Source organism: Colobus angolensis, unplaced genomic scaffold (genome assembly GCF_000951035.1).
Source record: "Colobus angolensis palliatus isolate OR3802 unplaced genomic scaffold, Cang.pa_1.0 Scaffold181, whole genome shotgun sequence".
Taxonomy (NCBI): domain Eukaryota; kingdom Metazoa; phylum Chordata; class Mammalia; order Primates; family Cercopithecidae; genus Colobus; species Colobus angolensis.
The window spans coordinates 2276486-2288731 of NW_012114944.1; the positions used below are offsets into that span (position 1 = coordinate 2276486).

At 50.8% G+C, this 12246-nt stretch overlaps 1 protein-coding gene across 1 annotated transcript in view; it reads right to left on the reverse strand.

The window, feature by feature from the left end:
• Positions 1-323: 323 nt before the first annotated feature.
• The window catches only part of SHB (Src homology 2 domain containing adaptor protein B), a gene marked incomplete at its 5' end in the record, with an annotated part of 145342 nt that continues 133419 nt past the window's right edge, over positions 324-12246 (reverse strand). Inside the window, one exon of the mRNA XM_011939522.1 lies at positions 324-1188. Coding sequence (XP_011794912.1) covers positions 1005-1188 — 184 coding nt within the window. The remainder of the gene's footprint in view (positions 1189-12246) is intronic.

Consider the following 12246-nt stretch of genomic DNA (forward strand, 5'->3'; position numbering starts at 1 on the left):
GACATCCCACTGCAGGAGGGAAAGACCGGTTGTTTGATCAACACTGGAGGCTCCTGACTGTGTCCACTGCTGAAGCCTGAACTCTGAGCTCTGGGTTGACTCCCAGAGTGCTACCGACTGCCTCAGCCCAGTTGCCAGAGCAGATGGCTCTGGTGTCCAGAGCTGCTGAGGGCTGGAGCTGAGGCCTCGGCCTCCCTCCCCTCCCTGGGGCCTGCCACAGCACTAAGCCCAGAGGAGACACACCTTGCTCTGGGAGTGAAACCAGTAGACAAGCACTGACCCCTCAGAGACCCTCTGCAGTATATCAAAAAAGGATAAGGCTATATATTAAATGACTATTTTATTTACATACCCTATTCATAAATAATTGAATCCTCTTTTTGACTGCACAATGATTCCTTGAAGATCGCCTAATGATTACACTGAGTGACTACAAGTAGATCAGCGGGCTTACCCATCTGTGTGTGACCACATTCTCACATCTGTACTCACACGCACACTCAGACACACACATACACACCAGCGGGGGCGGAACGCCAGGGCCTCCGGGGCTCTCAAAGCACCAGCATTTGGCTCCCAGCATCCGTTGGGGGCCCCTGTGGGAAAACTTTGCCCCGTACACAGGTGTGAATTCGAGATAGCTGGAGAACAAAGAGATGTCAGCCAGGGAGCTCCCGCCCCACCCTACCCCCACCCCTCGGAGCTGGTCTGCCTTTGTTCATCCTGGAAGGCATCTCTTTGGATTTGCAAATATTTTAATTCACAGAAACTCAAGGAGAGGGTGGGGGTGGGGGCTGGGGTGGTGTGTTGGCCGCCTCTGTCTTTATCCAGGCCTTCTCCAGCCCCCAGAAGTGGCAACAGCACTCTAGAGACATGCAGCGGTGTGCTAGCACCACACACAACACAAATGACACAGCCAGCAACAGTGGCCGGGCGGGCTGGTGGGGGCCTCCGGCACCTCCAAGTCTCAGGCTCTGTCACAGAGCAGGGCAGGTCTGGTCTGCTCACAGGGTCCTCACAGCCACGGGGTAGAGGAGGGACAAGTGCTCGGCCCCTTTGATGGGTAGCTTTCTGGTGGTGTAGTAGTGGATGACTTCCGGGACACTGTCGAATGGAGGGCTGTTTTGACCCAGAATGTATTTCTCTTTGGTTTTGGCCAGTTTCATGTGCATAAAACCCTGGTTGCTCCTGTGAACAAAACACAGAGGTTATCAGAACTACCCCTCTGACACTCAGGCTGAGGCCAAGGGACTCCTCAACTGTCTGGGACAGAAGGGATCCCAGCCATCAAGTGGCTGGGAGTTGCACCTCTCCATGCCAGGGCCAAGGCCCAGGACCAGATGAAATGCAGCTGCACCCAAGTGCACCCCCAATTCCGGCATCTGACCTGGAACCAGCAGCAGCTGCCATGGCTACAGGAGAGCATTCCAACACTGAATGATTCTGGGGGCTTCTTCAGAAAAACAAAACAAAACTTAGTCCCTCTTTCTACTACTAGTGCATATCCCTGTTTAAGCCTTGCCTGACAGGTGCAAAGTGTGTTCAAATCCCCAATGCCATGACAAGTGGGTAGGGCAGGGGTCATTACCCCCAGTTTCCAGAGGAGGAAACTGTGTGGCAGGGATGGCAAGTGATCTGTCCTTCCCTTTCAGTAGTAGAAAACTGTCACTGGGAAGGGGCCACCCAGCCAGGGACTACATTTCCCAGCCTCCCGTGCAGGCAGTTAGCCATGTGACTCGGCTTAGCCAATGCAAAGTGGGCAGAAAATCTGTACTACCTGCCCTCTGCATCCTCCCCTTCTTCATAAACCCTGTCTCTCCCAAGGTCCAGCCTGTGTTGTCTCTGCTGGGTGGTCTTCCAGGCTCCCACAGGCAGAGCTCCTTCCTTCATCTGGTGGCACTGAGGACACGTATGCCTTCCTGAACTGCAGGTACTTAGCCACCATCCCAGCTCCTCTGAGCATGCCACGGAGCAGGGCCCAGTCTATGTCCACCATGCTTGGCTTCAGACTTGCCTGGGAGGAGCCTCCTGAAGTCTGCTCAAGGAAAAGCAGTGGGTGGGTTCCTCAGAGATCAGAGCAGAGCCTGTGTGCTCACAGCCCTTGGAGTCCACCTGCATCTGCTCACACAGAGCCAAGGCCACGGTCCTCCCACCAGCATTTGCCTGGCCCCAGAAGACCTCTCCCAGCTCTCGCTGGGGCTGCAGCCACACTGGACCCCTCACCCCTCCACCAGCCTGCCTTGGTCCAGGCTGCCGTCTTCCTGCCCACTCAGTTCCACACCTTTTATGATTCCACTATGATTCTGCCACCACACCTGTGGATGCTTTAGATTTTCCAAAGCACAGTCCACTTTATCGGGTGTCTGTCCCTTAGGTAGACAGCTGGAGCTTCTGACAAATCACCTGCCCCCATCTCCATGGCCTCCAGAAGACTCCCCCAACCTGAGCTCCAAGCAGACTTGAAGGTTTGTAGCCTTTCTACTCCAGCTCTGCCCCCGCCACTGTCGCTCCCCCAGGGGCTCTCAGGGCTTGAACACATCTCTTTCAGTCAGGACTGGGCTTCCCAAGCTTCCGAGTGCCCGCTCTATTGACATCTTAATTTGGGCTCCAGGACCATTTTCAAATGGACAGAACAAATGCTTAATGAAGTGTGAGCACTAAGCAATATGTCTGCTTATAATAATGTATTTAGAGATGCCACCCTCAGCTTAACGGAAATCGTTGGGAGAGCAATTACATTTCAAGAGAGAATAATTCCTGTAAAGAACTGAAATTTAAATCAAGATTTTTTTAAGGCTGGCAATGTTCTAATTACAGAGCCTGTGGCAAGTTCTGCTCCTCAGTAAAGGGTCATTTCACTGGAGAATTGCCTAGACACGTCTGAGAAGCAGGCGGCGCACTTGCTTAGGCTGCAGAAAGGAAACGGCGTGTATATGACAAGAAGAATGTAAAACTCCATTCCAGTGAAGACTCACCTACCTGCCACGCCGAAGAGACCACAGATCTGTGCCAGCTTGGAAAGGGCTGTGATTGCTTAAATAACGCACTGAAACTGTGTGGCTGAGAAAACAGCAGAAGAGTTAAAAAGCTGAGCTCTCAGAGCCACATGCCCAGCTTCGCCTGGAGAACGGGTGTGGGCGGGCGAGAGAGCAGGGCTGGTAAGAAGGGGCTGCAGGTGCCAGGGACACTCAGCAAGGAGGAGGGTGTGACCCTGGGCACATCATTCCCCTCTACGTGCATGCACTGAGTGGCCTTATGTTTTTGGAGTGCTGGACCAGCAGGCTTTGTAATTCTCACAGATCTATGCCTGGGGGACAGAGTGGAGGAGGTGTCAGGCAGACGGTCACGGCCGCTGGCGGGAACTGAGTCTGCCAGTGTGCAGGTATGAAGCTGTAGGGGAGTGAGCCAGTTTCATTTTCAAAGTTAGGGGAGTAACTCACATGGATGAAAGTGACATTTCACACTAATTTGTTCTACAGCATCGGGCAAGGGATGTGGACAGTGATGGCGGCAATGGCTCTGACAGAGTCTGAAACAGACGCTAAGCTCCTCTGTTCACAGGATAGGGGCTTAGAATGGCCAAGGTACAATGTCCTCTGTACCTTGGCTGCTGACAGATAGTGAGTTGGGGCAGCTGCCAGGCTGAGAAGAGTCTAGACGTCCCCTGGAAGTCCCTCCTGCCTGTCTGAGCCTGCTGTTTATCCCCCGCAACACACTCCTATTTCGCCTGTGTAAGCACCCACAAGTTTACCACCTTGAGCCAGGCTGTACCAATGGGGCAGGCTGGTCATGAAGCTCAGAGACCAAGGCGGAGCTGGGACCAGCACTTGGGCTCCATGAACCCCCAGTCTGAGGCCTGACCATTCTCAGGCAGAGGGAGAAAGGCACGCTCACATGCTGACCCTCCCGGGCTCAAGCACTGCACCCCGTGGGTTCCCTAGCCCTCAGGCTGTCCTTGTGCCTTGCTGGGCTCTGTCCCTTCTCCTGCTGCATCCACAGGGAGGCTGACTAGATGACCCCGGGGGGTGCTTCCAGCCCTAGGTCCTGGATTCCACATGTGTAAAACATCATCTGCTGCCTACCTGCTGAGGGGTTCCTGCAGGAAGGGGTCTGCAAGCAGCCTTACACATTCCCTCCACCGCTGCCCTCATCCCCAGTCCTGCTTTCACTGGGGTATCGGCCAGGATTGCCTTCAGGGACAATGCTTCCTATAGGCCAGGCTCTATGTCCTTAAGCACCGAGGAGCAGACAGGGGAGGTGTCCGGCCCAAGATCACACAGTGATCATCAGCAGCCGATGCCCAGAGTCAGTGCTCCTGACCTCAGCACTCCCCAGACCTAAGAGAGGGCCTCATGTAACCCTCAGTGCTCCATGTGAAGCCAGGCAGGGGGGTGGGTGAGAGGCGTCAGACCCTGAGCAAACATCCCCTCCACACTGATCTTCCGCCTCCACAGCACCCATGGTGCAGGGCTGACAGCAGGTCAGAGACAGCAGAGGGGCTGGGAGTAAAAGACAATGTGTGGCACCCACACAAGGGGCTGTACCGAGGATTGGGAATGACATGTTCTGATTGGTGGAGCCCCCAGGACCGCCCCCCAGGGGTCTGAGGTCCCGAGACTATCTGCAAATCCTCGACCAATGCAAGGGTCAGGTGACGCCTTGTCCACACACAGCCAGGAGACATGCTGTGACCATACATTCTCATTGGTTAAGGTCCCCATGAGGGAGATGTCACCTAACAGTTGAAGATTTAAAAGCAGCTGCCAGGAGTGGCTTCAGTGACTCCCATCTTCACACAAAAGGAGAGGCGAGCATGAGCAAAGGAAGCATGAGCATTTCTATGGAGAACAGAGGGGTCCATCAGGCAAGGAGTATGCCCAGGGATGTGTGGCTGCTCCAGACAGCATGTATTCTGAGCTGCAAACAGTCTAGGGGTCACCTCTCACTCCCCTGGGGTACTGTGGAGGAAACTGAGGCCAGACAGTATACTACCCTGGCCCAAGGTGCACAGCAAGGCAGGCTGCAGGTGAGCCCAAAGCCCCAGCCCTGCATCCTGAGCCAGGTAAGCCGGGCTCCGGGCCACACCTCCTCCCACCTTTCTTCAAGGCAGCGTGGGCTTCCGCACTTCAGCACCATCGTGGTTCAGGGAGGACACTGCCCCCGGGGAGCTTCAACAGGCTGCTGTGCCTGCCAAGCTCCTGCATCAGCCCCGTCTCCTTTGATCGGACATCTTGTGAGGGCAAAGTCACAATGAGAGGTGTTTCTGGTGGGTGACCTGTCTAATGAGTTTTGTAAGGCTGGCAGAGGCCGGGGTGCTGGAGCTGTCACAGGCGTTCAGATGGCTCATTATCATCACAAAAAGCACCTCCTCATCATCAGGATTATCAAACGTGCCGGGCACGTAGGGCTAATAACAGGCCCCACCTCGCAGCGCAATCACAGGCTTTAATAAAACATTACTCAGCCTGCAGCTGCCGGCCGCTGAGCAGGGTACGAGGCCTCACCTCTCGCTTTTAGACCTAATTGCTTGATGCATATTTCATGAAGAATCCTGGGTAATAGTTATGTTAAACCGCTGCTTTTCATGATGAAATGACTTAAAAATACTTGCATATAATATTTATGCGGGAGAAGGATGGAAATTGGCTTTTGGGACTAACGCATGGGACCCAGTTACAGGACTCCAGACACAGAGGGGATTTTTGGTTTACCTTAGCTTGAAAGGTGTGCAGGGAGCTGCTGTCCTGACCCAGATGTCCTCAGAACATTAGCCCTCAGGTCGAAACCATCCAAGGCTCCCCATGGCCAAAACGGATATAATGACATCCAGTACTTCAAGAGCCCCTACTGTGTACTGGGCTCTGAGCTGAGCTGTTGCCACATATTATCTCATTTAAACTGCAGAGCAAAGCTGCTAAGTTGTTAGAATGATCACTATTTACAGATGGGGAAACTGAGGCTCAGGAAGGTTGTATCTCATGGGACATGGTAGGGCTAGGATTTGAACCTATGTTTGCTGAACTCCAAAGCCTGGCATTCAGGGCCCAGAGGCTCCCACCACAGCCTCATCTTCCTCTGCTCAGCCACCCGCTGGTCTCTTTCTGCCCCAAGATCTGGCTTCCCCGCAGCTTGGTGAGAAGTGGAGGCTGAGAATCCTGCAAGCCCATTGTGATGTTTCTCAGCCGGCTGAGCCATAGCCCCCTCTGGCCTCTGGGCACACACACATGCCTGGCACACAGCCGAGGCACTGTGCCTGTCACTCACCCATCCATCCAGCCATCCGGGTCTGCCCAGAGCCGGGGCAGTGAGGCCCTATGGGTCCTCCCCTCCAGACATAAGCTCCTCAGGGCAGGCTGGTGGCTGGTCGACCTTGTCACTGACTGCGGCCCAGCAAAGGGAGAAGCTGCACACTGTGAGGCTGGACACAGTGGATGCTTTTTCCAGCCAACAACAGTTCCAGGATGAGCCAGTGAGAAATGGCAAAATGGGAAGGACTAGGGAGCTTCCGGAGGGTCATCCCTGTGAGGTGAGTACACAGGCACGTGCTTTTCATATCAGAGTCTCCCCCAGGGAGGCCACAGGGAAGAATGCACCAGAGCCCTTTTCCCTTAGGATTTGGAAAGGACTTATTCCTGAGGCCACTCAGCCGCCCAGTGCCCCCTGCCCAGGCCTAAATAAAACATGAATGTGAGACAAGTTCCCTTGCAAAATTGTGGTCTTCTTGAGCGCTGGCCCTGCCCCTCCCTACTCGGGCTCTAAGTGGCTGCATCTTTTCTTCTTGTTGGGCCATTTTGGTATTTTTTACCCCCCACTCTTTCTTATGACTTTATTTTCTATTATCCCAAAGAATGTGGCACCATGCTGTTGGGCCATTTTAAACATTTAAATGTTACACTGTGCAAAGATTCCTGGGCCAGATCGGTGGAAGGAGAGACAGAATGAGCTTGTGCATTTAAAGTGTACTCAACCATCAGCTGCCAGATAATTCCCAGGGGAGGGAGGTGTCGCAGGTCCCCTGGCCTTGGTGAGCAGGGCGGCAAGTGCTCACACTCTGAGCCCTGGGAGCGCCGCCTCCGTGCCTGGCATCGGGGAGGGCCCTTCCACCCCCACAGACATGTACTTGCTTCCGACGGGGTAGAAGCAAACAGGGAAGTTTGTGCCATATTGAAGGGAGTCAGGCCCAGCTCTAATGCTAACCTGCTGTGATGTGGGTGAGAGAACCAGCCTGGAGGGTGACTGTAGCAAGCTACCTCCGTGGTCACCTACCAAGCCTGCAAAATAGGTAGTTCCTGCCATAACCCCACCCGAGGATGGAGATTCTGCCTCTTGAAAGCAATGCCTTTATGACACAGCTTTTGCTCTCCTCCTGCCGCCTCTTTGACCTCCAGGGGAGTGTGACATTTTGCTAGGTCTATGCCGCTAAAGAAATTCTCCTCCTCACCCCCATGAGCAGGATACAGCCACTCCAGCAACACAGTGCTGGAAGATTCGAGAAGCATGACATTACCCATCTTACCGCCTGGGGACGTGCTGCCAAGTGCTCTATGTACCTCCTCACAGCAACATCAAGAGATGGGCCTACAGATTGCTGGTGGGGAAACAGAGTCAGAGGGCTCAAATGACTGACCTGGGAGTATGCAGCCACTGAGGCGAGAAGTGAGACTGAACACAAGTCCATTGAATCTTCACAGAGCTGGAGTGGGTGCCTGCCTGCCAGGCAGACACATGACCCCATTCTCCCTCAATGTGTGGTAGACAAAGGGGGTGGAAATCTCTCTGAAGAAAAATAGGCCACTGTTTCAGTACAGCATTCAGCAAAGAGAGGCCCCTGCTATTTTAGTGGAAAGCCAAGAATCCCAAATGCATGGAGAGCTGTAGCCTGGACCTGGGGTACCTCCCTTCAGACACTGCCCCAACACTGTGAGAGATGTGGCTTCACAGCAGCAAGTATTTCAACAGTCCACATCTGTGGTCCAATTACCCAGAGCCCAGGCAGAGCCCAGGCAGATCCCACTCACACAGGGCCTGGCCTGCCTCTGGCATGGCTGAGAAGACCTTAAATGCTCCCTTGGTCCATGACTGGACTAATGTGTGGCCTCCCAAGGAAGCTGTGAGGGCTGGCATTGTATGCAAGATACCCACTGCACAGATGAGAAGAACAAGGGCCTGAAGGAGAAGCAACCTGCCCAGTCACCGTGCAAGGCTATCAGGGCTTCCTGAGCCAGGGGACCAGGACGTGAGTGCATCTCACTGTGTGACTGGGTTCTCCAACTGTGTGAGGCGTGCGGCAGGGGGCATGGAGGCTCCTTCTAGCTGAGATGTGCTAAGAGTCAAGGGAGCTGGGATACAGGAGCTTAGGAGGCCCATGCGGCCAACACCTGCATCCCGCCCACAGCTTCCAAAGCAGCCTTCACAGTGACAAGCCAAAGACACACACGCCAAGTTACTGTGAACAAACGTCTCGATGTAAATGCTGCTGAGCGAAATGACGTGATTTACAACCAAATAATTAGACTTTCAATACACGCATCAGCAGCGATTAGCCTTCCCGAGACGCCCAGGCATTTCTCAAGCTCTAAGTTGGCGGCCCAGGGTGAAGGCCTTCAGTAAATCATGACAAAAAGCCATCTCTGGGCGGGAGGCCTGGCAGATGCCTCTCCTGGCGAACATGTAGAGACATACGGCTCGCTTTAGCACACAAAGCAGTAGGTATGTCAAAATGAACCCATTTTGGTCAATTTTCTCAGGAGAAAACCAACACCTTATCAGACAAGAGGTTTTTGAATGAGGGCTCAGGCTGAGGGAGTGAGCCTCCCATTACCAGGGGTTTGTAAGTGGGAAGGCAATGACACTTGGTGGGGGGCATCCCGCTGGATGCCTTTTGTCACTCAGTCCAGCCTGAGTGACAAAGTGAGATCCTTTCTCAAAAAACAAAACAGAAAAGGAACTAAACAGGAAACTGGTCATAGATGGTCAGCAGCATTTATTAAGTGTCTACTGTGTGCATTGCTCTGTATGCAACATTTCTGAGGGAGACAAGACACCAACCAGATACTCTGAGATCATTTGGTTCCCTGCCATCATTTTACAGATGACATTGAGGCTCAGAGAAGGGCAGAGGTTTACTCTCTTTCTACAATAAAGCCCCCTGCCCCATGCCTCTATTGTGGAGGATTCTCTGGCAAGACCAGCAGACTGAATCTGCAGTAATGGGGTACTGGGGTAGGGGATGAGGCAGGGGGAGGGGGCATGCAGGGCGGGGAAGGAAGCAGCAATGCCCCCCGCTCCTCATTTCTCATCCGGAGCCACCCCATGGACCCTGGCTCTTGCTAAAGCATGGTGCTCACCCTCACCAGTCTTCCTGGCCCCCTGGTGGGGGCCCCCTCACCAACTGACCAAGGGTGTTCACCAGCACAGCAAGGGGACTCACTATCCACAAAGCACCTGATCCAACTTACAGTTTTATTTAAGAAAAAAAGTAAAGATAAGAAACTCAACAATCCTTATCAAAACCCCAATGTCATTCTTCACAGCAAAAGAAGAAAACAATCCTAAAATTCATGTGGAACCACAAAAGACCCTGAGTAACCAAACCAATGCTGAAGAAGAAAAAGTTGGAGGCATCACACTTCCTGATTTGAAATTATATTACAAAGCTATAGTAATCAAAACAGTATGGTACTGGCATAAAAACAGACACATAGACCAGTGGAACAAAATAGAGATCCCAGAAACAAATCCAAACACATATGGGTCAACTAATTTTTGATGAGGGTACCAAGATAAAAGATAATCTCTTCAATAAATGGTGCTAATAAAATAGATTTCCATATGCAAAACAATAAGCCTATATCTTCTATTATATACAAAAATCAACTCAAAATGGATAAAAGACCTAAATACAAAAACAGAAACTATAAAACTCTTAGAGCTTAGGGGAAAAGTTCCTGGACACTGGCCTTGGCAATGATTTTTTGGGATATCCTATCAAAAGCTAAAAATAAATAAATGGGACTACATCCAAGCTCCTGCACAGTAAAAGAAACAATAAGATGAAACGGCAGCCTACAGATTGGGAAAAAATATTTGTAAACCATATATCTGATAAAGGGTTAACATCCAAAATTTATAAAGGATTCACACAACTCCATAGTGGAAAAACAAATAACCTGATTACAAAATGGGCAAAAGACCTGAACAGACATTTCTCCAAAGAAGACATTAAAAAATGGCTGACAGGTATATGAAAAGGTGTTCAACATCAGCAATCATCAGGGACATGCAAGTTAAAACCACTATGATGTATCACTTCATACCCAGTAGAATGGCTATCATCAGAAAGTCAAAAGATAACGAATGTTGGCTAGGATGCAGAAAAAAGTAAACTCTTATACACTGTTGGTGGGAATGTAGACTGGTACAGCCATTATGGAAAACACTAAGGAGCTTTGTAAGGAAATTAGAAGTAGAACTACATTATGACCTAGTGATCCCTTTTCTGGGCATATACCCAAAGGAAATAAAATCACCGTCTTGTAAAGACATCTGTACTCCATGTTCACCACAGTGCCATTCACAATAGTCAGCATATGAAAACAACTGAAGGTCTGTCAAGGGTGAATGGATAAAGAAACTGTGGTGTATGTATGATAGAATACTATTCAGTCCTAAAAAAGATCTTGTCATTCACCACACAGGAATAGGCCTGGAGGACACTAGGGGCAGTGAAAAAAGCCAGATACAGAAAGAAAAATACTGTATATGGCCAGGTGTGGTGGCTCACATCTGTAATCCCAGCACTTTGGGAGGCCAAGGTGGGTGAATAACCTGAGGTCAGGAGTTGGGAGACCAGCCTGGCCAACACAGTGAAACCCTGTCTCTGCTAAAAATACAAAAATTAGCCAGGCATGGTGGTGGATGCCTGTAATCCCAGATACTCAGGAGGCTGAGGCTGGAGAATCGCTTGAACCCAGGAGGCAGAGGTGGCAGTGAGCCAAGATCACGCCACTGCACTCCAGCCTGGGCAACAAGAGCGAAGCTCCATCTCAAAAAAAAAAAAGGAAAAAGAAAAAAAAAAAGAAAAATATTGTATGATCTATCTCATTTACATGTGGAATCTAAAACAAATACAAATATGTAGCGATAGAGAAAAAAACAGTGGGTCCTTGGGGCAGGGTGGGGAGGAGATGGGGAGATGTAGGTCAGAGGGTACAAAGGAGCAGACATGCAGGATGAACCAGTCTAGGGAGCTGATGCACAACAGGAGGACCACAGGTAATAAACAAATTGTACTTCATATGGGATTCATGCTAGATGAGTAGATGTTAGCTGCTCTAGTCACATACACACACAAAAAGTTAACTATGTAAGGTCGGGGATATGTTAATTTGCTTCACTATGGGAACCTTTTTTGTTTTGCTCTGTTGCCCAGGCTGGAGAGCAGTGGTGAAATCATAACTCACTTTGTAACCCCAAATGCCTGGGCTCATGCAATCCTCCTGCCTCAGCCACCCAAGTAGCTAGGACAACAGGGGTGTGCCACCATGCCTGGCTAATTTTTAAAACTTTTTATAGGAATGAGGTCTCACTATGCTGTCTAGGCTAGTCTTGAACTCCCAGACTCCAGCAATTCTCCTGCCGTGGCCTCCCAAAGCGCTGGGATTATAGGCATGAGGTACTGCATCCAGCTTATAGTAACCTTCTTACTATCTATATGTATTCTATAACATCATGGTGTATATCTTCATTATACACAATAAACTTTATTTGAAAAGAAGAAAAAAAATCCAGAGGGGCCTTTTAAAACTGCAAATTAAGACAGATCTGCTGCTTAAAGGCCACTGCCTCTAATCCAAGGGCGGTTTTTCTTCCCCAATTTCAAAGGCATCTGGTTGGCTGGGAACCACCCAGAAACCGTGCCAAAGACCTTTTGCAAATCATATGAATGACCGTGGTTCCTGGTGGAAAAACTCCCAATAGTTCTTGGGAATCCAGGTCTCAGTTTCTTCATCTGTGAAAAGGAAAATAGTATACAATGTTCCCTGAAGTCCACTGAAAGCTAAGTAAAGAGCTCAGAACTGGGTGTTGGGGTCCTGGCTTCTGCCTTCTCAGGCCTTGGTTCCCCCATCTACATGATGAAGAGACAACCTTTGAAGCTTGGCACATAAGAGAGGCTCACACCACATGGGAAGGAAGGATATTAAACAAAAGGATTCGCCTTCATTACAAACACCCCAGAGCCCCAGG